The sequence below is a fragment of the Triplophysa rosa genome, linkage group LG4, assembly GCF_024868665.1.
Source record: "Triplophysa rosa linkage group LG4, Trosa_1v2, whole genome shotgun sequence".
Taxonomy (NCBI): Eukaryota; Metazoa; Chordata; class Actinopteri; order Cypriniformes; family Nemacheilidae; genus Triplophysa; species Triplophysa rosa.
The window spans coordinates 11,465,909-11,493,019 of NC_079893.1; the positions used below are offsets into that span (position 1 = coordinate 11,465,909).

Here is a 27,111-nt window from a genome sequence, read left to right on the forward strand (position 1 = left end):
CTCTCTCTCTCTCTCTCTCTCTCTCTCTCTCTCTCTCTCTCTCTCTCTCTCTCTCTCTCGGTCTCCTTTTACCCCAATCACATTCTCGCCCCCCTTTGCTTTAAATTTGTCAAAACACCGCTGACCGATATTTGTTTGTTTGTTGTGGTCTGGACTTTAGCCAAGAATAATCCCTGCATTACAACAATGCGTTAAGACATCGGCTGCAGCGGGCATCTGTTGATGTTGATGATTTTGAAAACGTCTCTTTATTCGGTTCCTGATTTAAACTCTTTTGGGTTCAATTTATTATTTTTGTCACTAGCAATTCAATGTTATTGGCAATGTGGGGTTATATTTTATTGTTATATTCCCACAATTTAATATTCTTACTATTAATGCACAGGGTGAAAACAAGTGGTTTTAGATTTTGTTGACTTTTTGGTTAGTGGCAGGTTAGTGGATACTGATGGATAACTAGGCTACCTAAATGCATCATAGGCTATAGTTCTTTTTCAAAATACAGTTTCTTGATAATTTACTCACCCCCATGTCATCCAAGATGTTTATGTATTTGTTTCTTTAGTCGAAAAGAAATTAAGGTTTTTGATGAAAACATTCCAGGATTTTTCTCCATATAATGGACTTCAATGGACTCCAACGTTGAAGGTCAAAATTACAGTTTCAGTGCAGCTTCAAAGGGCTTTAAATAATACCAGACGATGAAAATGCTTCATAGTGTAGATTTGCAATAGGGCATATGGTTTTACAGTTTACTGAACTTTGGAGCCACATGAATTGCAAATGGATCCATCACACGGGACCCGGCAGACATTTGTTCTTGAGTCTGGGCTATGAATGAGAGCACAATGCATTGAATCTGACAGTCCCCAAAGCCCTGTCCGTGGCACCGGTTTATAACCTCTCCCCACTCTCCTTCTCCTGGCTTTCACAAGCTTTGCACAACTGTCTCTCAGCATCAGGCAAGAGCAGGGAGCAGTTGGGGAAAGACAAGCCTCATGCACCATCAGCTCTACTCTGCGTGCATAGACTGACATTGCGTGAAAACCAAATCTTACATAATAATAAACAAATTTGTCTCTGCTTTTTAAATCAGGACTTTTCCTCTTTTCTTGCATACAGCCTGTTGCATATTCAAAATCAATTGTTATTGAACATTGCCGTTATAGGCATTAATGCAAAACATGTATTGTACAGTACAAAAACATGCCAACAAGTGGTTGATCTGGTAACTTTGGATAAATCTGGCCCTGTAAAAAGGTAACTTTTTTTTTAAGGTTAGAGGCCTATAATTCATTTCATTATTTATTTTAAATCTAAAACCATAGGCAGGATGACATTTTAAAGAAATTAAAACATAAAGCAGGGAAAGTGAGGGGTGGGGGATATAGGAAGTATTCTGAGCACATATTTATATTAAAGTGACTCTTATAACCTCTAAGAAGACCTTAGTGACCACGTTATCAATAGATGCAGTGCCCTCCACTATTATTGGCACCCTTGGTAAATATGAGCAAAGAAGGCTGTAAAAATAAATCTGCATTGTTTCTCCTTTTGATCTTTTATTTAAAAAATCTACAATATTCCAACATTTCATTAAAATAAAACAATTTGAAGTGGGGGGAATATAACATTATGGAAAAAAATCTCTAATGCACCCTGGTCACAATTATTGACACCCTATTCTTATGAGTAAAATATCTCCCAGGTATATTCCCATTTATATTTACATTTTCTTAGCACACCAATGTGACTAGAAAAATGACGTTGTCCAGTTATGACTTCTCGTTGCACAGAAGAATAAATATTAGTAACACAAATCCCAAACCCCCTTAATCATTCATCACAATGGATAAAACCAAAGAATATAGATGTACAGCAAAAGATCGTTGAGCTACACAAAATACAAAATGGCTTTAAGGAAATAGTTAAAACAATAAGAAATCTAATTTCCAACATCAGGGCAATGATCAAGAAATTTTAATGGACTGGAGATGTTGAAAATCTGCTTGAAACAGGATGTGTGTCTATATTGTTTTAATGCACAGCGAGGAGAATAATTTGAGTGGCCAAAGACTCTTCAAAGAGCACAGATGGAAAATTGCAGTAATCAGTTGAATTTTGGGGTCAGAAAGCATTTAATAAAAATAAAGGAAAGAGTTGTTTGGGACACTGTTCCTGTTCTCTCATGAAAAAACAAACTGCTCCATATTAATCTGCCATACTGGAACTTCAACCAGGACTGGGTTCTATGGCCATATGAAATGAAAAATATTTTTATTTAGCAGCAATAACACAAAATAGGTTTGGTGCACAAAGGGATAAAAAAGTGCCCCATGTCCACAGTTAAATATATCGCCAGATCTTTATTGTTGTGAACCTACTTTTATACCAGAGGTTCTGGACATCTTGATCAGATACATGGCATCATGTTTTATATCAAATACCAACAAATTAAAAAAATAAAAACCTGACTTGCTCTGCTAGAAATATTGCGGGTCGTGGTTAGATCTTCCATCAGCACACTGGTTCAAAATAAACATCAAAATCAACAAAAAATGTGTCACTGAACAAAATCAAAATCAAGGTCCTGCCATAGCCATCCCAGTTCCCTGATCTGATCATAGAAAATGAGTGGGATGAACTGAAGATAAGAGAGCACCAACATTTGAAGGATCTTAAGAGATTCTGTATGGAGGAATGGACTCGGATCATTTACATATAATCTCAAACCTCGTCAGACATAAAAGAAAATACTCAGAGCTGTTTTTCGTGCAAATGAAGGTTGCAGAAAGTTTTGAATACAGGGGTGCAAATAATTGTGACCACGGTGTATTACAGAAAAAAAATCATAATGTGATATTCCCCCCACTTCAAATTGTTTTACTTGAAATGTTGGAATTTTGTAGATTTGTTTGTATAAAAGATCAAAATGAGAAACAATGCAGATTTATTTTTACAGCCTTCTTTGCTCATATTTTCCAAGGGTGCCAATATTAGGGGAAGGCACTGTATATTAAAGGGGGTCAACATAGGATAGACTACAGTTGCAACAAGACAGTTTATGTGTGTGTGTTAATACAGACTGACATAATGTCCCCTTTTATTAGCTGAGCGTGGGCCTTTTGGTGACTCTTGGTATGGCCCTTTTGCAGCTATCATGTTACCACGGCAACTAACTGTAAGTGACACAGGTTTCAGACGGTTTTTAAGCTATACACTCTCAGTTGTTCAACAAACTCAAGAAAATAGGGAAATAACAAAAAGTTTGTAAAGTTTATTTAGAGTTTCAAATACGTATAATATGGAGTCTGGGAACGCTATACACTAGAATTGTGGTTGGTTAGCTTAAGTGAACTTGCTCTACTCTTCAACGTTTATCATGTTAGGTCACGTGATTAAAAGGCAGAAACGTTGTCCAGAAAAGTCTTACCTGAGAAAGCTGGGACTGCAAAATGAACTTGTTTTATGTGCAGTGTAATCTCGACATTAGCAAACCTACCAGCTAATTTTATCACGCAAAACGTCCACACGTCATTCAGATTCATTACTGTAGAATGCTGCCATCTGTTGGTAACATAAGAGTAACGTTTGTAAACCTCTCATGTTATGCTTTCCAAACACAACCGACATGTTTACTTAAGTGATCAGACAATTCTAATGTTTTTATATATAGTGCAGTCATGTACTGTATATAGAAAAACATTACAGAAACAGACCTGTCCCAGCTCACATGACTCAGTGCTTAATGAAATATAAATGCTGATCTTGTAGAAGTGAAACTAGACTTTGTGGGTGTGGGTATTGTAAAGTAGGTTAGGGAAGCTTGTTAGGATGTTATGAGGTTTCTAGCTTGAGACGGCTACAAGCACCATCGCTGTCACACCACATAATATCTCCTCTACTGAATTATGTAGTAGATGATGAGGGCAGACTATTTAAGAGCTCACGTCTTATAGATAAAGGTTTGTTTTATTGCTATATTGCATTCATTGTTTAAGTAAACTTGTTATAAACCAATTAAACGTGTTTAGGATCTCCCAAATTGGACATGTATGTGTGTATTAGGCAACTTCTTTTTGCATTGTATTTTGCTCAGGTGTAACCTTTTTTCCAGCATTTCTTGGCATTGTATCTGCTCAGTGTACCAGTCATTTGCATTCTCTGCAGCAAACTTTCACCAGTGAATGCAATTTCGTCCAGGACATGTGCAGAGACTCCTAACAAGGGAACAGGACCTTTAGCTGCTGAAGCAGCCAAGATGACCTCAATAGATGATGACTCGCTTTCCCGGCAGCTTTGGGTGACACTTCTGACAAAGACTGTCCAAAGGGAAGAAAAACTGGTAATATCACACGTTGATCCCTCAACATCCCTTTCAGGACAGAGCAATAGCCCGGTGCAACAGGGAATACCACCCTGCATCACAGCTGTCATTGAGCAGAGGCATCACGACTGGACATCAAATGGCTGGCGGTTACCCCATGGCCAAGATTGAGGCTACATAGCTTCTTTCCCTGCGGTATGGCCAAAGTAGAATGTCTGATATTGGATTCAGACATTATAGATATCCGGTGGATATGTTGGCAAGTCACCTTGAGTCTAAAGTTTGTGCCAGAAGCAGTTGGCAGAGAAGAAAACACATGGGTCTAGTTCAGGCAGTGGACCCGAAGGGGTTGTTCTGATCGACTGTACCATGCAATCACAATAAATAGTACGTTTTTTCACCTTTCACCTTCAAATCCATTTGGTCGCAATATCATATTTTGCAGGTTTTAATGAAAGAAACATCAGGGTGTGAACAGGGTCAAAAGTGATGTCTGTGCAGATGCCTTTTTTGTGCAATATATCCCTCAGATTCAATTAAACCATCAAAATATGACGTTTTATTTACAACTTGGACAAAATGTTAAATTTTTACAGTATAGTATTTAGTGTAATTTTTACCAAGCCTCCATAAATTATTTTTAAAGCTGAGCTTCAGTTTATACCCCAAGTAAAACAATGCATCATGAATACAAAGTGTTTAAATACATCTTAAATAACATACTGTATTTAAACATTAAGCGAAGACCTCCATTGTCTAAAGTTAGCTTTGACTTTTGGCCAAGACAGTACAGTATGTTTCTATAAACCTTACATGCCTGCAGGATTTCTGAAAGGTGATCTTCTCAAAATCAAACCTTTGTGCCGAAAGTAGGATCTGTTTGTGTAAAGGTGAAAATAGCATTCTCCCCTTCTCCCTTCTTTAGGGAATCCGAACAGCTTTTTGTGTGTTTTGCCAATCTAGCAGAAGGAAAGAGCGTTATCTAAGGAACACCTCTCTTACTACATAATAGAAGCGATCAAGTTGGTTTATTCTGTTAAAGGCCAGTTACTGCCAGAAGGCTAGACAGCTCATTCTTCTGAGAAATAGCTTTTGGACTTTATTCAAGGGAGGATGTTCATCTGGGACATTTATAGACTATAGAATTTCTCCAAACCATCTCTAGCACACATTTTTTTCCATTTGAACTGAAAGCATTCAAGGTGTCCTGAATACTGAAGTGAGTACTGTCTATCCCATAGTGAGATGTCAAGCAGGTGACCCGAAAAATAACTTTGTAACCCTGGTGCTCTATGGGAGACGAGAGAGACATCTAACCAGAGGGCTTACTGTACATTCACTTCAAAGAACTGATTATGAATCACAGGGAGTTATATAGTACATAGGGTTTTACAGATGACTTGATTTAGTGAAAGTTTTCCATATATTAAATATGCAAATATTATGTAGATGATGGTTGAATGGTTGAATGGTTGCATGTAAGACTGTATCTTTGTGGTGTATGTTGATTGATGGGTCTAATACAGCCAAAAATGCACTTTGATAAATTAACACAGTGATAGGTTTTTAATAAAGAGAAAAGCTCTGTGATTGCCAGGAGCATGTGCAAGGACCTCAAGGGAATGGACTAGAGCTCTATGCTTTGTAAAGAAAGGAATGGCTCATAGGCGTGAAATTCAATCTACCGTTTACACATTATCTGTTACTAAATCAGTGATTACGGAGCCCAGATGTGGCTTGAATATATATCTGAGGAATTCACACGCTCTGGAAATGGAAATATTTCACGGTCTGTGCCTCTCTGAGAGGCCAGACTGTATCACTCTCAGACCAGGTGCTCTGAGATTAAAGCCTGTCTATCAAAAAAAGCAAATGACATTGTCAACTCTCTGAAGCTTGGTCAATTTGTATAATTTCTCTTTGATGCCCACAAAAGGTGCAAAATAAGACACCGTTTATACCTTGACATTGAAAAAAACAGCTTCTTCCCTCAGGCCATCTACCTCTTGAACAGTTAAATGTTTTTACACACCATGCAATTAATAACTCTGTGCAATAATAATTAAGTGCAATATTAATTATATCCTCCAGATAATACACTATCTATTTTTTATACAATTTTTTCTGTAAATTATATTTCATTCATTCTGCTGTATATAGCACATACCTTGTACTACAATAGTCTATTCTTATTTTTTACTTGTACATATTTACATACATACATAGCTTTACTCTCTATATCTTTATCTTATGTTTATTGTATTGTATTTCTTAATTTTTTATACCCATAGGCCCTTATTTAAATCATTGTACTGTATTCTATTGTGTTATGGTCTCTGTGTACTGTTGTTGCTGTTTCTGTGTTCTGGATGCTCCTGTCACCAAAACAAATTCCTTGTATGTGCAAACATTCTTGGCAATAAAGCTCTTTCTGATTCTAATTCTGAATACGTAGACAGATAATTGTTTTCTTGATATTGTAATACATTTTCCTCATAGTCCTGGCATATTTGAAAAAAAAAAAAGATAAAATGGTGCCTGGCTTTTTTATACGTTAGAAATATATATTCTGCCATATATAATATTTATATATACACTGTAAAAACTGTATATTTACAGAAATTAAATTTACAGAGTTTCCACGTATAATGTAAAAAACTGTAAATTTATAGAATGTTACTGCTTTTATTTAGATTTTTCACATATTTTTGAAGTATGGTAAACAAACTTTATGAAAAATATGTGGAAAACTGTTATTATTTTTTTATTGCTGCCCCAAGCTGCTGAAAAAAATCAGTTTTTAAAGTGTATTTTTCAAAAACGTGTAACTCCCCGTCAAATTACAGAAAAAGACTGCAAATTTACATGGAAAAACGTCACGTAATTATATGTGAATAAACTGTTATTTTCAGGGTTTTACTGTTGTCCCTGCTGCCGGAAAATTCAGTTTTTACAGTGTATTTTTAAATACAGTAAAAAAAACAATAAATTATAGAAAACATGGCAAATTTACGAGAAAAACATGTTATTTTATGTGAAAAACTGTTCTTTAAAATTTTTTTACTGGCGCCCTAGTTGCCGGAAAATTTTCATTTTGTCTACAGGATTTTTTACAGTGTACTGTATAAAAGTATACAAACAAAAAGTTCTGACTTAAAACCTTATTTTATTGAGCAGAATGGGTGCAACACAGATGTACACTTAGTCCTACAAATAAATATCCTCTACAAAATAATTTCCTATGTAAAGTTTCTGAACCATGGAGAACATGTTACAGTTGTTATAGTGCATAGTTGAGGACACATGCCTAAAAAATATATTTTACAATGTAGGCCCACAATTCACTAATAGTGGGTTTCGCACAATTAAATATTCGATAAACATAGAACTACAATATAATACAATGACATCTTGATTTACTTATAGTAATGTTACAAAAACTTCCCTTGGAGTCATAATGCAAAGTTAAGTGGGCCTGAGCAGTGTGGTTGCAACCCTAATAATTTCACTTCCAGTAAATACATTTTTTGAAAAACTTTAAAACCATGATCCCCTCTGAGAGATTGCACAGATAAAAAAAACCTGCCATAAGCTGCCGCATTTATGTGTGAACTGGGCGTAAATTCCTGAACCGCAGTTCAGCTGAGTTTAGATTTTTTTACATCAACTATTGAGCATTGAGCAGGATTTAGGAGGCAGATATAGAAGCTGAGTTCGGAGAGGATTATGAATGTGGCTGGGTCAAAAGAGGGCTTTTTGAAGGATTACTGTAATTGTGTGGGAAGGTTATATATTTGAGAGGTTGTAAGAATGTTGTAGTGGGTTGAAATCTTTTTAAGATGTGCTGAGGTACATGTGCAGAGCTGGAGTGAAGATGAGGATGGTCCCAAGCACAGACACTGTGAGAAAGACCCATAAGAAGATCCGATCCAACACCTGAGCCACAAACTTCCAGTCCTGAACGACCTAAAATACAAACAGACCCACATATACACATGAAGCAAGCATCATTTTTACCCTAACGACAAACGTTTTAGAAACATATCAACACCTCTCTGATAAAGTGTTCCTTCCTGATGTGTCTGGAAATGTAATGCACCGAATGAGTGGCTTTCTCCAACAGGGCAATCCAAGCCTGGTTCTCATCTTCCTTTATTCCTCCTCTTCCTCCTCCAGCAGTCTTCTGTTGCCCCTTTTTCATCCCTCGTTTCAGCTCAGGGCTCCGCAGCTCGATGTCCGGGTCTCGATAACGGTCCGTGTGCCCCCTCATGCAAAGCAGCCTGGGTAACCTCTGAAGGAAAAGGCTCTTAACCCACGGTGCCATGGGGTGGTACGTGGCAGAGGATCGGTGATGGACGTTGATGACAAACACGGTTACTATGATGGAGAATGTGACGAAGATCATAATAAAAAGAAGATACTCTCCTATCAGCGGGATGACTTTAGAAGACGACGGGATGATATCTTCAATAACAAGGAGAAACACAGTGAGGGACACAAGCACGGAGGTGGAGAGGGAAAGCTTTTCTCCTTCATCCGATGGGAGGTAGAAGACCAGCACGGTGAGGAACGACAGCCCGAGACATGGGATGATGAGAAAGAGTGTGTAGAAGAGAGGTAGACGTTTCAGTATAAACGAATATGTGACGTAGGGGTAGGAATAAATGTCGTCGCGCCTGCTGCCCCTCTGTCCGGTGGCATTGAGTATTTCCCACTCGCCGTTGTCAAAGAAGTCTTTACGGTCTACGTAATGGTCAACCAGCGTCAGGTCCACCATAGTGCCATCATACGTCCAGGAGCCAAACTTCATGGAACAGTTCTGTCTGTCGAAGGGAAAAAAGGTGACATCCATGGTACAGGAAGATTTATAGCTGGCGGGAGGAGTCCACATGATGGTACCATTAAATCTTACAATGGCTTTGGTCATTAGAGAGCCTTCGAAACGGCCGTCAGCACTGATGACAGAGAGATACAGAATGAGAGAGCGATTAGATCAGCAACTAAATTTGTACATTTTCTGTGACCATCGAAAGAAGCCGCAGCTGCCTTGATGTTTTGAGTGGTTGTTAGGGTACTGTTGTGTGGTTGCTATAATGTCCTTTTTGTATTGCACTGTGGTTCCTAGGCTGTTCAAAGTTGTTTTCCAAGATACCGCCATTTGTTTTTTAAAGCTGCAATACGTAACGTTTGCCTCTTTATGGCCATCTTTGTTTGATACAACATTATAGGTTATTTTTTGTATTTATCTTTAGGTGTTTTGAAAAACCCAATGGCTCAACTTTATTATAAGCTTGTCATTAAAAAGCATGGTAAGGTATGGAGACATTTTTCAAAACTGATTGTTTACTATAGGCTACATACTAGCTCAATAACAAATTTTGGTCACACTTTATTTTAAGGTCCAATTCTCGGTATTAATAAACCATTAACTAAGCCTTTTGCCTCAGTAAACTACTAATTTGTTGCTTATTAATAGTTAGTAAGGTAGTTGTTAGGTTTAGGTATTAGGTAGGATTAGGGAAGTAGAATATGGTCATGTTGAATATGTGCTTTATAAGTACTAATAAACAGCCAATATGCTAAAAATAAGCAACTAGTTAATAGTGAGAATTGGTCCCTATACTAAAGTGTTACCCAAATTTTTAACAAAAAAGTTACGAATTGCAGCTTTCTATAATTCTTTGCATGCAATTCAGCAGTTGCCAGAATTAAAAAAAATGTCATTTGAACAGCAAGGTCAATGTAAATGGTTTCATAAAGTGACTTACTTCTCATAAAGGACAATGTCTGGTAGCCAGATAGTTTCTGAGGGAACTCTGATAGATGTAATGCCGCCATAATCTTCTGGGTTCCATCGAAGCTTATAGTCTGTCCACTCCTACAGGATAGATATTAATAAAAAGCACCAAACAGGAAGTGGAAAGTGAGGTATTTTTGGGCACACTTTAACATTAAAACGTAACGTTTTGGGGTTACCTGCCACAACCAGACATTAGTGGTCATCAGCTGATTCTTCTCATCCTGAGGAGAGAAACAGAATAAATGCATACCATAAAACCATAAAAAGTGATAATCTCAGGTTACTTTCTTAGTACGATCTTACACCATATATTGTAAAACATCTGTATTTTATATTGAAACAAATGCAGTTTTTCTCTCAAAGAATGTCTCTTACCATTGACCTACTTGTGTTATGCAGATCGTTGACGTACAGTGATGGTCATACCCTTTGTTTCAAATAAATTGAAGCTCAGAACTTGAAAAGGAACTGATATACTAAGACACATCAGTTATATCAGAATGGTGTGAAAAGCAATTGTTCCCACAGTGCTCAGCGCTTCACCAGCCAGAAAAATCACACTGTCACATTGTGACAAAAAGGTGGGAACCGAGTAACATGTAGTGCAACACAGGAAGTGACCATAAGGTGGATGTACACGACAACAACATTTAGGCTGTGACCAAGTGATTTTTATGTACTAAGCATTTTATTCATATAATGTATCACCCTACTGCAGTGACTGTTTATCGCTTTGGTATAGTGCATTGCTTTTTTATAATGTGATTGCTCTAGCTACAGTATTTGTTACTTATGAGGTATATATTCAATTTTTACAGCGATTTAACATAAAAAAGTTTCTAACTGAATAAACTTTCAGCAGGAAGTGTCATATGCAAATATGTTCATACAGTATGACATAATTGCTCCAGTACAGTATACATGCTTCCTGTAGAGTGCATTATTGCATTATTTATGGGTTGTTGGAGCTCTGAGTTAGACTCTGTGATTTGATTTGACTTGATTTGTCCTGTGCTCCTGTAGTTTTTGCTTTGGTCAGTACAAAGCCATCACAAGGAGATATCTCTCTGAATGCACAACATAAATCTACAAAGTAACTTTCATGAAAATAAAACTGTAGATGAATCAGACTACTTCATTACATTATCATTAAATTGGTAAAGTGTCAAGGTAAAACATAATAAAAGGATTTCTAGTACAGTACTTATAAATAGCACACACTGTAAATAGCACAAACACAATCAAATTAATACTGAATCAGACTCCTCTTGACTGCACAGCATCAACAAGATCAATACAATGGGTCACAACGCTAGAGATAGGAAAGAAAGAGACAGATAGAGGGCAAACGACGATACAGCAGGCTGTACATATTGTGTTGGGTAAATATAGGCTATAAATTATGATCTGATTGTCATTCTCATGTCCTTCTGAAACCAATTAGCTCTGTTCTATATTGAAGTAGTGTTTCTGGTTTGGAATCACATCTAATATCACATTGTGTATATGGGGTTTTTGGGCATGCATGTGCTTGTACTATCTGTTAAAAATGTACACAGGCACCTGCGCATTTAAATTTTTTTAATACTGCCTCACCACATCCACCAGCTGTGATATCTTCAGACCGAAGCGAACAGTAATCGTGTCGTTGGCGTGGAGGATGGGCCTCACCCATTTCTGATACCCCCGAAAAAGATTCCTCAATAAAGTGTCTTCCATCTCAGCCAATGAGACGAACTCTTCTGGAGCTAGAGAGGGGGCGAATGCGAAAGTGTGGATATTAAGTAGTAGTACAAACTAAAATGAAAAATAACAATTAGAGAGAATCTAAACCAACGGATTACCAAAACAACTATGGTGACATGTTGTATATGTATAAACAACTCTGTCTGGTTAAGTAGATAGCATGTCAATTTGATTAGCCATCTTGAGAAAACACAAATTAAATTTAGATGGAGAAACAGCTGGCCCAGGCTCCTCAGATCTCCCCACACTGAGAGACATGATGACCTCACAAAAGAGCACTACAAAGAATGTCAGGAGAATGAGACTTAAGAATATCAGAAGCTCAAAATCACTCAGAAACAAGCAACACTAATGCTTATGCACACCTTTATGTGCACAGTCATTTCAATATTTTGCGAATACTCTGAACTCTTTCACTTAAAGGGACTACTACCATAGTAGGAAAAAATACATGATATTTTTTTGTTCTGTTGAACACAAAATAAGATATTTTGAAGAATGTGGGACAGCTTGGATACCATTGTCATTTTTCCTACTATGGTAGTCAATGGGGTCCAAGAACTGTTTGGTTACAAGCATTAGTCCAAATATCTTTCTCTGTTATATACCAAACAACCAAACAAAGACATTTATACAGATTTGGCACAACTGGAGAGTGAGTAATTAATGACAGAATTTTCATTTTTGGGTGAACCGTCCCTTTAACTTAAAATGTACATGACACATTTCTCAGCCCATCAAATAATTCAAAATTTATTTTGTAGCACTTTACACACAATAGAAGACAGGGTCTTTGAAAACCCAGCAATAGCATTTTTTTGTGATTTATTGTTTTCTACATAAAGTCATTCTACATAATATTAAAACATGAAAATATAACATTCATATCTTTAATATTGACTGAGTAAGGCCACGTCAAAGATTAAAATCAATATTTTTTTCTTGTTAAAAAGTAATCTCAATAAAATAATTAATTTTACATTTTAGTGCTGTATTTCGAAACCTATAGTATAATCTATAATTTACAAGAATAATCAAACATTACCTATTTCATCATTTTCATGGTTTTGACTACTTTGTTAGTCAAAAAGTGAAAAAAGCTCTCTGTCAGTCTCCTCTTCTTTCCTTGTTCTTAGTGAATAAAAATTAGGTTTGTGAAAGGGATCTTTCATAGATGTCTTTTGAAAGGTAGTACTGCACCATTACTGGCACAGCAATTGGTCATTTGCCACCCTACTGACATCTTTACAGGATGTTACACCAATCGTTGCTAAGGGACCACCAGCATTATGTCCTGTCTGTCTGGATTTCTGTTAGAAGTTCATCTATTTTCATTGGTCATATACTGTATGTAGGTACTCAGAGCTTCCGAAAACCATAAATCCCTTGTTTGTGTGTATACGTGTGACGTGACACGCTAAAGCTACTTCTGATTCTGAACCCGTTCCTTCTGCTCAGCATGGCTGCGAGTCTCACAACAGTAAGTACATACAATTATATAATAAATCAAGGCTGGATGCAGGCCATCTCCTCTTGGTTTACGATCCAACCAATCAGAGAGAGAGGACAGGGATGTGTAAATCAAAAAAGGGGGAAGGAGGGCAAGGAAGAGTGTGTGTGTGTGTGTATGTTCATGTTTGTATATCCCGGTGGGGACCTAAACCTGAATACACACCAACACATGGGGACTCATGTCACCGTGGGGACCAAAATTGAGGTCCTCATGGGCAAAAAAGCTAATAAATTGTACAGAACAATATTTTTTACAAATCTAAAAATGCAAAAAGTGTTCTATGATCTTTAGGTTTAGGGATAGGGTTAGGGATAGGGGATAGAATATACAGTTTGTACAGTATAAAAAACATTACGCCTATGGACTGTCCCCACGGGGATAGTCAACCAAAGCCTGTATGTGTGTGTGTGTGTGTGTGTGTGTGTGTGTGTGTGTGTGTGTGTGTGAGAGAGAGAGAGATTGTGTACATTATTGTGTCAGATCTACTGCTTGTATTAGCAAGTCCTTCTTTTTCTCTAGGTACATAATATTACTGTCAATTGCATCATGTACTTAAGCATGTAATACTCAGAAATACACACTTAAAATGAATAACCCTCTTAATAAGTGCAGATTTTCAAATTTACATTATAAACAAATCAGTTGCTAAAGTGCAGCATATAGAAACTATAGGAAATGTAATATGTATTTCCTTCAGCAATTTGTTTTCAAATAAAAAGTAAAATGACAAACAACAAAAATGTTGTTTGCATAAAGGTGCACCAGGCTCACAGAGATGCAATGACCTAATTAGTCATTGTCCAAAACTTGGAGCAAAATAGACAACCTTTTTCATGTCCTACCCTACAGCAAAGCCATCTGGTCAAAGCAAGCTTTCAAGGGAAAGGGTAGTTTGGGGTCAATTTTTGGACTGAGAAAGATTCAGAAAAACATTGTAGAAGGGGATCTCTTTTCCAAAATGAAAAACAGAGATGGGGGAATGTGAGGTCACAAGTGTCCCCATCCAGAGTGCTGACAGACACGATAAATGAATATACCATCCAATGGCTCCATTTTCAGATTAGCTTTTACATTGATAAGATTCTCAATCTTATTACTTTCACACTGTGCCAAACCCAGACTAAACACATTTTCTTGCACCATGCTTCTTTTTTTTTATAAAGCAAATCGCCTTAGAGCAGGGGCCTACAGAAACACCACAGCATGTGTGACATTGAAACAGGTAAACGGACCGGTCACACAACATTCAGAGACCCAGTTGAGGGCGCTATAAATCAAGCAGTATATGTTGGCTAATCATAAATTAAACGCTAGAAGCGTCTTTGTCTCACTCGTTATGGGGTAAACCGGTAGAAGATGCTTGAATGCAGTAGATATAGCCTAGCTATGCGCGGCTGCCTATAAACTTATTTAAATGAACGTAAGGTAATGTAATGAAACCGGATGAACATGGGCATAATTTGTGATAAATGAAATAATAATTCGGCACTCACATAGACAACAGCAGAGATGCAGGACAACTCTTTAGATCGCAGTTTTGTACAGTACTCACCTTCTATCGTTGCATAGGCTATTGCCATTACGAGCCAAAGCCCGAAGATTTGTAACTTCATGCTTTCTTTCCAGACGCCACTTCGTGTAACGAAATTATTTCATGCTGTTTGAATATTGAGTCCCTGCTGTCACTGACAAAAAAGGGGGTATAAATAGTGTCCCATAATCCGGCCCGAAAGCGGACCGGTTTGCAAAAAAGGACGAACTCCACAGCGACCTGTGATATAGCTATAAATAATCAACAAAATCAAGGGGTTTTGTCCTGCTTCATCCGAGGCGAGCACATATACAACATGCTCGCGCTCCCCCTTCAGTGACTCCCCCTCGCCGTTTACGTGTTATGCAGAAGGATGCCGTTCACTCGCCGAGCAGATGCAGCGGAGATTGGTGAACCGACCGCCGAACAGCGTAAGGGGAGGATATAAACGAGATGGTCCTCACCGCAGAACACAACATCAAGGGGGCGAGGTTGGATCCAGATCCAACTCCTCCCACTTTATATACCTAGCCAATATGGAAGCAGATCAGTCTCGAAAATAATACATTTACAAAACACAATTCATAACACAATTTACATATACAAAATCAGATTCATAAATTCAAAACACAATTCATGAATACAAAAACATTTTCCCCAAATGCTAACACGGATATATATCACAGAAATAAATTCAAAATGTATCAGGTTCTTAAATTACTTTCCAACAAACATTTATGATTTTTTTACATTTATTTATGAATTGGTGAATCTGCATTTGCAAATGGTCACACGTGTGCGGATTGCTTTGAATTTGTGTGTGGTATTTTTGAGACCTTCCAGCAGGGGCGTTTCTAGGATTTTTTTCCACTGGGGGCACAAGTGGGGCCACAATTAAAACAGAGGGGCCAATCATTGTGTTTATTTATATGTACATATTTAAATCATTATAGTTCAGTAAGCTTTAAAATAAACAATAAACAGTGATACCTTTTTAACTTTTTCATGGCATTTATTCACTGTTGTAAATAGGAACAGTCAAATACAATTTGTATTAACTTCAATACTGTAAGAAAATAATTTTGCATCCTGGGCAATTTACAAAGAAGTACACAGAGCATCAAGTTATATAGCTAAACTTTACACAAATCAATGCTTCTCAATTATTGCCAAAACGTAAGACCAGTCAATTGATAATTGAGTAACGCATCTTCAGAAGATGAGAGAAAGTCAGTCGAGATTCTTATATTTACATTTATTCATTTGGCAGACGCTTTTATCCAAAGTAGGAGAGCATATAAACATGATCGCCATCATCATAACACCTGTCACATTTATAATCGGATATCTAGAGATCCATTTGTCAGCTGTTTACTCTGATTGCACGTTTATATCATATTTATTTGTTATACATATTGTCATTTTTTTAAATAGGCCTAATGAATGCAAACTGTATAACATAGCCTAGAAGATAAATAATACTGTAAGTGTTTAATAATGTTTAATAATCAGTAAAATAATCTGTTGATATCTTCAGGGTTTTTTCATCAAAAGTATGATGCGCATTTACATTAGTTGATCCGAGACCCAAAATCCGTAATGTGATCTGAACCGTGAGTTTATATTAGTATATTATACATTAATGTTTCTCATGCCTCTATGGTCATATTTACATCCCAATACTAACTTAAAAGACATCCACATAAACATGCACAGCAAGTAAATATCAGTGAATGCAAGCAACAATAAATACGTTTGGCAGTAATTGCAAAATAAATTAGGCAACCAATTGCAGTCAACCAACATTTTATTTGTTAAAGGGGTGTCTTTGGTGTGTTATAAGCTGCCCATGCATGTATTAGACACGTAAAATTGCAAAAAATTAAAGTGTCGGAACAAAATATTCTATCTAAAAGCGAATGCTCACCCAGACCTGTCTGAAACGCCTCGTGTAACCACACCCTTACAAATCTACGTCATTTCGTGGTATGAATTGACTAAAGACCTTGTAAATTGTACTTGTAAATCTCATTGTATAGTCGCCGCTGCAGCCATGTCATGGAGACGCTGTGTGTTTCGTTGTGAAAAGAAAGCCTCTTTGTTGGCCCTAAAAAAGAATGGTTACATTTTATTTACAATACTGTTCCAGAACAGTTCAATCCAAATATTCAAGTGTGTGCAGCGCATTTCACAGATGATTGCTTCATGAACCTGGGAGAGATCAAGGCCGGCTGTGCACGAAAGCTTTTGTTAAAAAGTGGGGCAATTCCAACCAATACTTCGCAAGGACAGTCAGATTCGCAGCCTGTAAGTATATTTTCATTGTAAAAGACTTTGTTACGGACTAATGTGAGTTGAGTTTGTTGTGTGAATGGAGCACACGTTGTTCCTTTGTGTGATCTACAAATGCAGATATGCACGCAATGTGAAAAAAGACAACATAAGTCCTAATAATCAGTAACTATGTTCCGACTAGAGGCAACAAATGTCATGTTTATAATGGGGTTTATTGTCTTTGTTGAGTCACGACGAGACACTGGTTGTTTACTAACAGAAAATCTTTATAACGTCGTATATAAGGTAAAACAATTAGCTATAGTTTTTAACTATTTAACATAATATTTAAAAAAAAACCTTACACATCCTTAAATCCTTTACATCTGGTTCAAGTCGCACTGGCAAAGTTGATGTATCGGCTTGATCATCTTAATTTTCCAGATCAGATTCGGGCTCGAATTGATAAGGAAAGTACTGATGACATTTTATCACCTGTCAGTACAATTGACCCTTCGCTATGCCCCGCCCTCCTTAGCTACTGTTGCTATGCCTGTCAAGCTTTCACGCCTGGCAAGTGTATTACAGTGTGTATGCACCGGTGTCAGACATTCCCAAGTAGATAATTAGTCATTTTTGGCGAACATGTGAAATATCTGAGAGAGCAAGACAAAAGGGACTGCAGTGTGCATTCGAGGGATATATCCACGACATAATATGCAACCGATTAGAAAATAATTTAATCAAAATTGAAGCTAAAGCCTATGAATGATAACATTCTCCCGCTTATATTTTAGTAGCGCGCCAGGCTACTGCTCACACGTCGTGGGTCTAATCTACGCCTTGGACCTGGCAAGAGCCAGAGATGCTGAGCTGAGCCATACATCATCAACAACACAAACAAATTTCCGTCTTGCCTTTAATCATCTTATTTTACGTTCAAATATATGCATTATGAACAAAGAACCATCATTATTTCCAAGCAATGATGTGCTGAGTTAGCTAGCTAGCTAACATTAGCGTGCTCTTACCTTGGAGCAAACATAGGTGTTTTTGTTAATCCTGTCGCCCTTTAGTGGGACATTCTAAAACGCTTAACGTGAAAAACGCTTAACATACCTAAACAGCGATAAAGGAAAACCAAATTTCTGTCAAAACTTCCTTGTATTAAACACTTGCTGCTGTCAAAAGAACGAGCTCTTGGTCCGCGGATAAAGTGAATATCACGTTAAGCGTTCTCACCATAGAAGTCCATTATAAGAGAAAACAGCTTAACGTGGCTTAGACAAATTTCTGTCATTTTAGTTGTAATTAATACTTCAAAAGCCACCGTGCATTGTGTTAAAAAGTGCAGTAGGGGCCTCTTTATGCCCTGTCTGAAACCAATATTAAGAAATGAGGCTGAAAGGCAACAAAGTTGCTAACTCCTGGCTTCAGTGTTGTTACATCGAGCTGAATAGCCTGTGGAGCAAACTAGAACAAAACAGCACAAATGTTTCTAAAAGCTCTGATAAAAAGGGACAGAAATATAAATGAGATGATACAGTGCGTTGTTTAGGTATGTTACGCCACGTTAAGCTGTTTCCTTCTATGGGGGAGAAAACGCTTAACGTGATATTCACTTTATCCGCGGAACAAGAGCTTGTTCTTTTGACAGCAGCAAGTGTTTAATACAAGGAAGTTTTGATAGAAATTTGGTTTTCCTTGATCGCTGTTTAGGTACGTTAAGCTACGTTAAGCGTTTTTCACATTAAGCGTTTTAGAATGTCCCACATTTAGTTGTGAATGAGGCCTTCCACACAGCTTGATCCACGTCCGGCATTTCTCCCCTTGGGTTAGATTTCGGGAAGGGAAAAAATTCCACCACCTCGTCCAAACTTTTAGGATACTGGCTATCAGATTTACACAATCCATACGCACAACGCTTCGGCATGTTTCTCTCGCTCGAAAGCTTGACAGACCTCCCATGCCTAGTTACGGTTGCTAAACCACGATTGGCCTGTGGCGGTTTTCGGGCATGGCTTAGCGAAGGGTCAATTGCTTGGGAACATGATGTTCCGAATATGGTAAGAGGCGTTACATTTCCGTCACACGCTTGCAGTATTCGACCAATCACTACACACTGGTTTACTGGCCAATCATAGCACACCTCGCTTTTCAGAGCGATGAGCTTTGTAAAAAATCTGTGCGTTTCAGAGAGTCGAGGCAAAGTGGAGATACAAACATGCACGGTATGTGGAAAATACAGCATTTTTTAACCTTAAATAGTGTATACACATTGCGTTACATCTAAAACAAACAATAATATTTGTTTCAGCCATGTCATATCACCCCTTTAATATATTCAGGGAGTAGATGAATGGAAAATTTTCACAGACAGTCATTCAACCTCTTACAGGGAGAGAAAGAAGAACAGCAAAGGCATAAACATGAAAATAGCCATTGTATTCTTTTAATTTTGTACCAATGATGGTAGTAAAAACATTATATGTCACTATAAAATATTATGTCACCAGTACTTAAAAAGTCAAGTTAATGTAGTAACTGAAACTGTCAGTCAAATGTAGCAGAGTAAACCATGACATATTTGCCATAGAGATGTAGTCAGAGCGGCGCTAGGGTTGGGCTAAGCCCCGAATGTTTTCAGTAAAGCCCTGAATGTTTTATTACCATGCCGTGTATGAATCACTTAGGGGCCGTTTACATTTTGCATCTTTTACGGTCTACCCATGGGCAAATGTGAGTGGGTCCTTCTTCTTGGAAAAAAAAACATTTAGAGTGTAAAAACAACACTACTCTCCTAGCAGTTTCTGTGGTGTTGTGAGTTAGATGCGTGACAAGTGACAAGATGAGTGCAAGATCGAAACCACCTTTTGCCGAACTACATTCACATCACATAACAGATCATACAGGCATTTATTTTTATTTTTATTATTTGTCATTTAATAATTGTATTACATATAATCATTTACACTCTTGTTATTATTGTATAATGTATATTGTACAACATTACTTGTTTACCTTGCTGTGTCGACACAGAATGAGGTTCAATTTATATGAGCTCTTCAATATCAATCTAATTGAGGTGGCCAAACAAATGAAAGAAGGCGAGATTTGCTATGGACAGAAGCCGAGTTTAAAGTCCGCTTTAACTGTAAAAGAGCCAGCCCAATGAAAATAGCTAATAGCTGTTTGATAACTGCTTTATCCTAGAAATGTTAGGACCATTCACGTTGTGTGTAAATACACGTGCAAAATGCTGTCTGCATCGCGTTTTCCCCCTTTTTTTTAAAGTTATATTTTAGGGGCTTACATTTTACTTTTAGCCTTTATTTGATAGGACAGTGGAGAAAAGATAGGAAAGCTTTGGTAAGAGACAGGGGAGTGAACCGGCAAAAGACGCTTGAGACAGGAATCTAACTCAGATCGCGCTGCAAGTGCACTGACACTATACACTCACCTAAAGGATTATTAGGAACACCTGTTCAATTTCTCATTAATGCAATTATCTAATCAACCAATCACATGGCAGTTGCTTCAATGCATTTAGGGGTGTGGTCCTGGTCAAGACAATCTCCTGAACTCCAAACTGAATGTCAGAATGGGAAAGAAAGGTGATTTAAGCAATTTTGAGCGTGGCATGGTTGTTGGTGCCAGACGGGCCGGTCTGAGTATTTCACAATCTGCTCAGTTACTGGGATTTTCACGCACAACCATTTCTAGGGTTTACAAAGAATGGTGTGAAAAGGGAAAAACATCCAGTATGCGGCAGTCCTGTGGGCGAAAATGCCTTGTTGATGCTAGAGGTCAGAGGAGAATGGGCCGACTGATTCAAGCTGATAGAAGAGCAACTTTGACTGAAATAACCACTCGTTACAACCGAGGTATGCAGCAAAGCATTTGTGAAGCCACAACACGCACAACCTTGAGGCAGATGGGCTACAACAGCAGAAGACCCCACCGGGTACCACTCATCTCCACTACAAATAGGAAAAAGAGGCTACAATTTGCACGAGCTCACCAAAATTGGACAGTTGAAGACTGGAAAAATGTTGCCTGGTCTGATGAGTCTCGATTTCTGTTGAGACATTCAAATGGTAGAGTCAGAATTTGGCGTAAACAGAATGAGAACATGGATCCATCATGCCTTGTTACCACTGTGCAGGCTGGTGGTGGTGGTGTAATGGTGTGGGGGATGTTTTCTTGGCACACTTTAGGCCCCTTAGTGCCAATTGGGCATCGTTTAAATGCCACGGCCTACCTGAGCATTGTTTCTGACCATGTCCATCCCTTTATGACCACCATGTACCCATCCTCTAATGGCTACTTCCAGCAGGATAATGCACCATGTCACAAAGCTCGAATCATTTCAAATTGGTTTCTTGAACATGACAATGAGTTCACTGTACTAGAATGGCCCCCACAGTCACCAGATCTCAACCCGATAGAACATCTTTGGGATGTGGTGGAACGGGAGCTTCGTGCCCTGGATGTGCATCCCACAAATCTCCATCAACTGCAAGATGCTATCCTATCAATATGGGCCAACATTTCTAAAGAATGCTTTCAGCACCTTGTTGAATCAATGCCACGTAGAATTAAGGCAGTTCTGAAGGCGAAAGGGGGTCAAACACCGTATTAGTATGGTGTTCCTAATAATCCTTTAGGTGAGTGTATGTCGGCGCACTAACCACAGGGCTATTGGCTCCGACACGTTCTCCCTCTTTCTGGTGCTTGGGAGTTTGCTCTCCCTTGGGGTCTGCCGTCACTATTTTAGTGCGATTGACAACAATCGATGTCCTGTAATGCGCAATGTGTTCGCGAACAGACGGAGGTCCCCCGTTAAAAGTTTTGCATATGGGCCCGGACCTTGCTACGCCACTGTATTCGAACACATACTGTATGTGGAGGTCTCTGGTTTAAGCCCTGGATATCCACTCAACTTAGAACCGCCCCTGGATGTAGTTAAGTTAAAATAATGTTCGATGGGTATCTGTTTCACTTGTTTGTCTGGTCTCTTGTTTTGTTTTCGTTTTTTTTTTTTTTTTTCATAACTGTCCACAACATATTAACTGCCTCATTTACATTTACATCTACGCATTTGGCAGACGCTTTTATCCAAAGCGACTTACATTACATTATCTTATACATTTTTGTTTCTAAGTATGTGTAATCCCCTGGGATCGAACCCATGACCTTGGCATTGTTAGGGCCATGCTCTTACCACTGAGCTACATTTAATTGCTTTACATAATAATATCTGCTTCAAAAATATTGAAAATGTGTGGCCTTGTATGTGGTAGCACTTTGATACTTGACAATACATTTCTGACTAATTTTGGACAATATTCTAATCTATTCAATTCTATCTTACAGGCTCATCATCACCCCACCCCACCAGCTCTAGCAACTCCAACAGTTCAGCAACCCCACTGAGAAACTGCATCACTCATCACATTTAAGAGTAAAATAAAATATTAATGAGCTTCTGTTATTTTAGTCTCCTTAACAGAGTACCTGTTTAATAACAAGAACAATAGTAATAGTGTCAGGGATGTGAAACACACGGATTCAATCTCGGGTAATAAAGCGTTTATTCAGTGACACACACACAGGCAAATGCACTGGAGAATCAAAAGGAACTGGAGCCGGGAACAGCAGGCAGAAGTCCACTAGAGAACGTCTTGGTTACGGATGTAACCTCAGTTCCCTGATGGAGGGAACGAGACGTTGTGTCGAGCCGACAGATGGGGTTTGACTTGAGAACCTATCATCTTCTGATTATTTAGAAAGGACCCCGAGTGGAGTTTGCCAACGGGCAGGGGCGATCTTGAGATCGGTATGCCGTAGCAATGGCATCCATGATCCAGTGCGCCAGTCTCTGTTTGGAGACAGCCCTCCCCTTCTGATGACCTCCAAAAGACAAAGAGCTGCTCAGAGCTTCTGAAGCTCTGCGTGCGGTCCAAGTAGAGGCGCAGTGCGTGTACTGGACACAACACGGATGGGGTTGGGTCTTCCTCCCCAGTGGGGAGCGCCTGCAAGTTCACCACCTGGTCCCGGAAGGGAGTGGTGGGAACCTTGGGCACGTAGCCAGGCCGTGGTCTCAGGATCACGTGAGAGTCTCTGGGCCCGAATTCTAGGCAGTCCGTGGACACAGAGAATGCTTGTAGGTCCCCTACCCTCTTGATGGAGGCGAGCGCCACCAGGAGGGCCGTCTTTATCGTAAGGTGAGAAAGAGCGGCCTCTCCCAGGGGCTCGAAGGGGGGCCTCTGGAGGCCCGCCAGGACCACTTCCAGGTCCCAAGAAGGTACGGAGCGCGGACGAGGCGGATTCAGCCTTCTCGCACCGCTAAGGAACCTAGTGACCAGGTCGTGCTGTCCTAGAGACTTGCCAGCAACTGGTTTGTGATGTGCGGCAATAGCGGCAACATACACTTTCAGTGTGGAAGGGGAAAGGTTTCTCTCAAGTCTCTCCTGTAGGAAGGACAGCACGTTCCCGATTGAGCATCTCTGTTGGTCTTCTCCGCGAGAAGACCACCCTGGTCTCGAGACGTTTTTTTATGGTCTCGGACTTGTCTTGGACTCGTTGGTATTTGAACTCGGACTTGTCTCGGACTTGGTCATTGGTCTCGCAAATGTTCTAGTCGGTCTCGACCGAGTCCAGCGATATATGATTTATTTTCTCCTTCAGAACAAAGCATTGATAGAGCATGCTTCTTGTGGTCCGAACGACTCAAGAACGAGAGCCGCGCGTGCTCATAGGTTCTCTCTTAACACAGCAGTTCAGTTCAGTGTGTGCTGTTGGTGTAACTGAATAACTCCGGTATATTGGTTCAAGTCGGCGGGACTGTCATGCACGCCAGAAAATGAATAAATGAATGAATTTGTGGGTAATATTATAAGTGTTCACGGGAGACGCTAAACGCGAACGATTCAGGTGAACTGGTTCGACCGATTCACTAAAAAGAAAGAACCGGTTCAAATGAACGATTCGTCCGCGGCGCGAACCAGACAGCATTAATCCCATCAGGCACGATGTCAGCGAGCAGCGGCATTATAAAATTTGGTTTTATAAACCATAAAGAATTTGTTGACAGTGCGCTTAAAAAGAAACACAAGGCCACCTGCAAATTTTGCAACAAAACTTTCTCCGAAACCTGTGGGACAACATCAAATTTCGTGAGACACCTGCAAAGGCATCACAAAGAGAGGTAAGTTAATGCCATGTTTCAGAGTTAGCATTGCATTTGAGTATTTTTATCAGTTTAGAAGTTTAGAACGTAGGGCTGAAAGATAAGATTGAGCGTATTTTTATTGTCATTGAGATATGAACATGTTATTTAAGGATGGGCACCGAAACGTGCTTTTAAACGAGCCGTGGGGCCTCTTCTCTTTCTGTCTGTTGGTTCCTCAATCGAACACGCATGGGCAGGAGCACACACACACACAGAGGTCGCGGTAAAGTGAAGAAGCGAGTTGATAATGAGAGCTCGTTACTGTTAGGCACACGCAAAATAAAATGCAAAATAAAACCTTAGTGAGTAAAAGACAATACATTAAACATAGTGACTTTGCTGCTGTAAACTTTACTGTTGCTGCTTTAGAAACAACATTTAGTTATACTGCAATATTATATTCTAATCTTGTAGTGAAAATAAAAAGATCCACACAGCTAATATGCACACTAAATTATTTGTTTATTTATTTTACATCATCACCATTGCAAAAAATCCCAGTTATCACACATCAGAGAATTGCCCTATTAGAAAGGCAGTCTGTGTTGAAAATCAGTGGATAGGTCTCCTGTAATGATTTAATGATGCTATAAGTTAGTAATAAGAATGTTTCCATTTCTTCTCTACAGGCTGAAGGAGCATAGGGCAGGCCAACTGGGGGTTTCACAGCTGACTATTGATACATTCCAGCAGCAAACATCGCAAGTTCAAGTATACAGTACTTCTTCATCGAGGCAACTTGCCATCAACCAAGCCATCATCCATGACCTTATCATTGGCTGCTGTCTGCCCCTATCAATTGTGGAAAATCCATATTTTCAACATTTTCTACACACCCTTGATGAGAGGTACATCCCAATCGCCAGATCAACCATTACCTTCAAACAGATACCTCAACTTGTGACCAGAGTCAAAGAGAAGTCCAGTATCAAGTCCAGTTTGGCAAAACAGAAATTCGTCTCTGTTACGGCTGACATATGGTCAGATCGCACATTAAGGTCCTACCTGGGAGTAACAGCTCATATTTGTAACTCCACAGCTAATGAATACACTGTGAAATCCTTCCTCCTTGACTGCAGAAGATTCAAAGGGCGTCACAGTGGTGATAACATTGTAGCTGCATTTGATGAAATAATGGACGAATACAATGTAAGTGATAAGGTAGAATTCATTATCACAGACAATGCATCTAACATGAAAAAAGCTTTCAAAGTAGTGTTGGCAGAAGACGACTCAGATGATAGTGAGGATGAGGAGGACATGGCTGATGATAGGACCTTTCCCCTAGGTTCCCGGCAACGGCTGTCCTGTTTTGCTCACAGTCTTCAGCTAGTAGTGGGCGATGGATTGAAAGAGGTGAAGTGCCTTTCTCAAGCAATCTCCAAAGTGTCAAAGATTGCAACTCTGCTGCATAGCAGCACAATTTTTAAAGACAAGTTTGAGACTATCTTTGGTAATGGCAAAAGCAATCCAGTGGCCTGTGTAACACGATGGAATTCCACCTTCAAGCAAATACAGGCTGTCACTGAACTTGATCACTCTGCCTCGACAGAAATGTGCTCTCCTGACTTTAAGAATGTTGTCATGACAACAAGAGAGTGGGCCCAGTTGAGAGAACTCTGTTTGATTCTTGGACCTTTTGCTGAAGCAACAGAATTAACCGAGGGAGAAAAGGTAATCACAATCAGCTTGGTTGTTCCAACAGTCCTTGACCTAAACACTCATCTAATTCAGATGGATTCGCCAAAGAGCTTCTGCAGGCCATTGATCAGAGCGCTCCGGGAGTCACTCCAGCATAGGTTCTCAGGCATCTTCATTGCACTTCATATGGCTGAGCCTAAGGAACATAGCTGTGATGCACCATTTAGTCATGAAATCTATGCACATGCTGCGATGCTGGACCCTCAGTTTGGAATGAGCTGGGTCGACATGGATGTGAGGACCAGTGGCAGTAGTGTCGCTATAAAGAGACTAAGAGAGCTGTGATAATGAATTCTACCTTATCACTTACATTGTATTCGTCCATTATTTCATCAAATGCAGCTACAATGTTTTCACCACTGTGACGCCCTTTGAATCTTCTGCAGTCAAGGAGGAAGGATTTCACAGTGTATTCATTAGCTGTGGAGTTACAAATATGAGCTGTTACTCCCAGGTAGGACCTTAATGTGCGATCTGACCATATGTCAGCCGTAACAGAGATGAATTTCTGTTTTGCCAAACTGGACTTGATACTGGACTTCTCTTTGACTCTGGTCACAAGTTGAGGTATCTGTTTGAAGGTAATGGTTGATCTGGCGATTGGGATGTACCTCTCATCAAGGGTGTGTAGAAAATGTTGAAAATATGGATTTTCCACAATTGATAGGGGCAGACAGCAGCCAATGATAAGGTCATGGATGATGGCTTGGTTGATGGCAAGTTGCCTCGATGAAGAAGTACTGTATACTTGAACTTGCGATGTTTGCTGCTGGAATGTATCAATAGTCAGCTGTGAAACCCCCAGTTGGCCTGCCCTATGCTCCTTCAGCCTGTAGAGAAGAAATGGAAACATTCTTATTACTAACTTATAGCATCATTAAATCATTACAGGAGACCTATCCACTGATTTTCAACACAGACTGCCTTTCTAATAGGGCAATTCTCTGATGTGTGATAACTGGGATTTTTTGCAATGGTGATGATG

General features: G+C 39.1%; 1 protein-coding gene across 3 annotated transcripts in view; it reads right to left on the reverse strand.

Annotated features, from left to right (window-relative positions):
* LOC130552726 (neuronal acetylcholine receptor subunit non-alpha-3) overlaps nucleotides 1–15,371 on the reverse strand; it is an 88,541-nt gene extending 73,170 nt beyond the window's left edge. Inside the window, exons 1-6 of one of the 3 annotated variants that reach the window (XM_057331247.1) lie at nucleotides 14,939–15,371; nucleotides 11,799–11,875; nucleotides 10,304–10,348; nucleotides 10,096–10,205; nucleotides 8,379–9,282; nucleotides 7,480–8,293 (exon numbers count right to left, since the gene is read on the reverse strand). In XM_057331247.1, the coding sequence (XP_057187230.1) occupies nucleotides 8,162–8,293; nucleotides 8,379–9,282; nucleotides 10,096–10,205; nucleotides 10,304–10,348; nucleotides 11,799–11,875; nucleotides 14,939–14,999 (1,329 nt within the window). In that variant the 5' untranslated portion in view covers nucleotides 15,000–15,371 and the 3' untranslated portion in view covers nucleotides 7,480–8,161. Of the gene's footprint in view, nucleotides 1–7,479; nucleotides 8,294–8,378; nucleotides 9,283–10,095; nucleotides 10,206–10,303; nucleotides 10,349–11,723; nucleotides 11,876–14,938 lie in introns of those variants that run through there. The other 2 variants (XM_057331246.1, XM_057331243.1) reach the window with 2 other exon arrangements.
* Nucleotides 15,372–27,111: the final 11,740 nt, after the last annotated feature.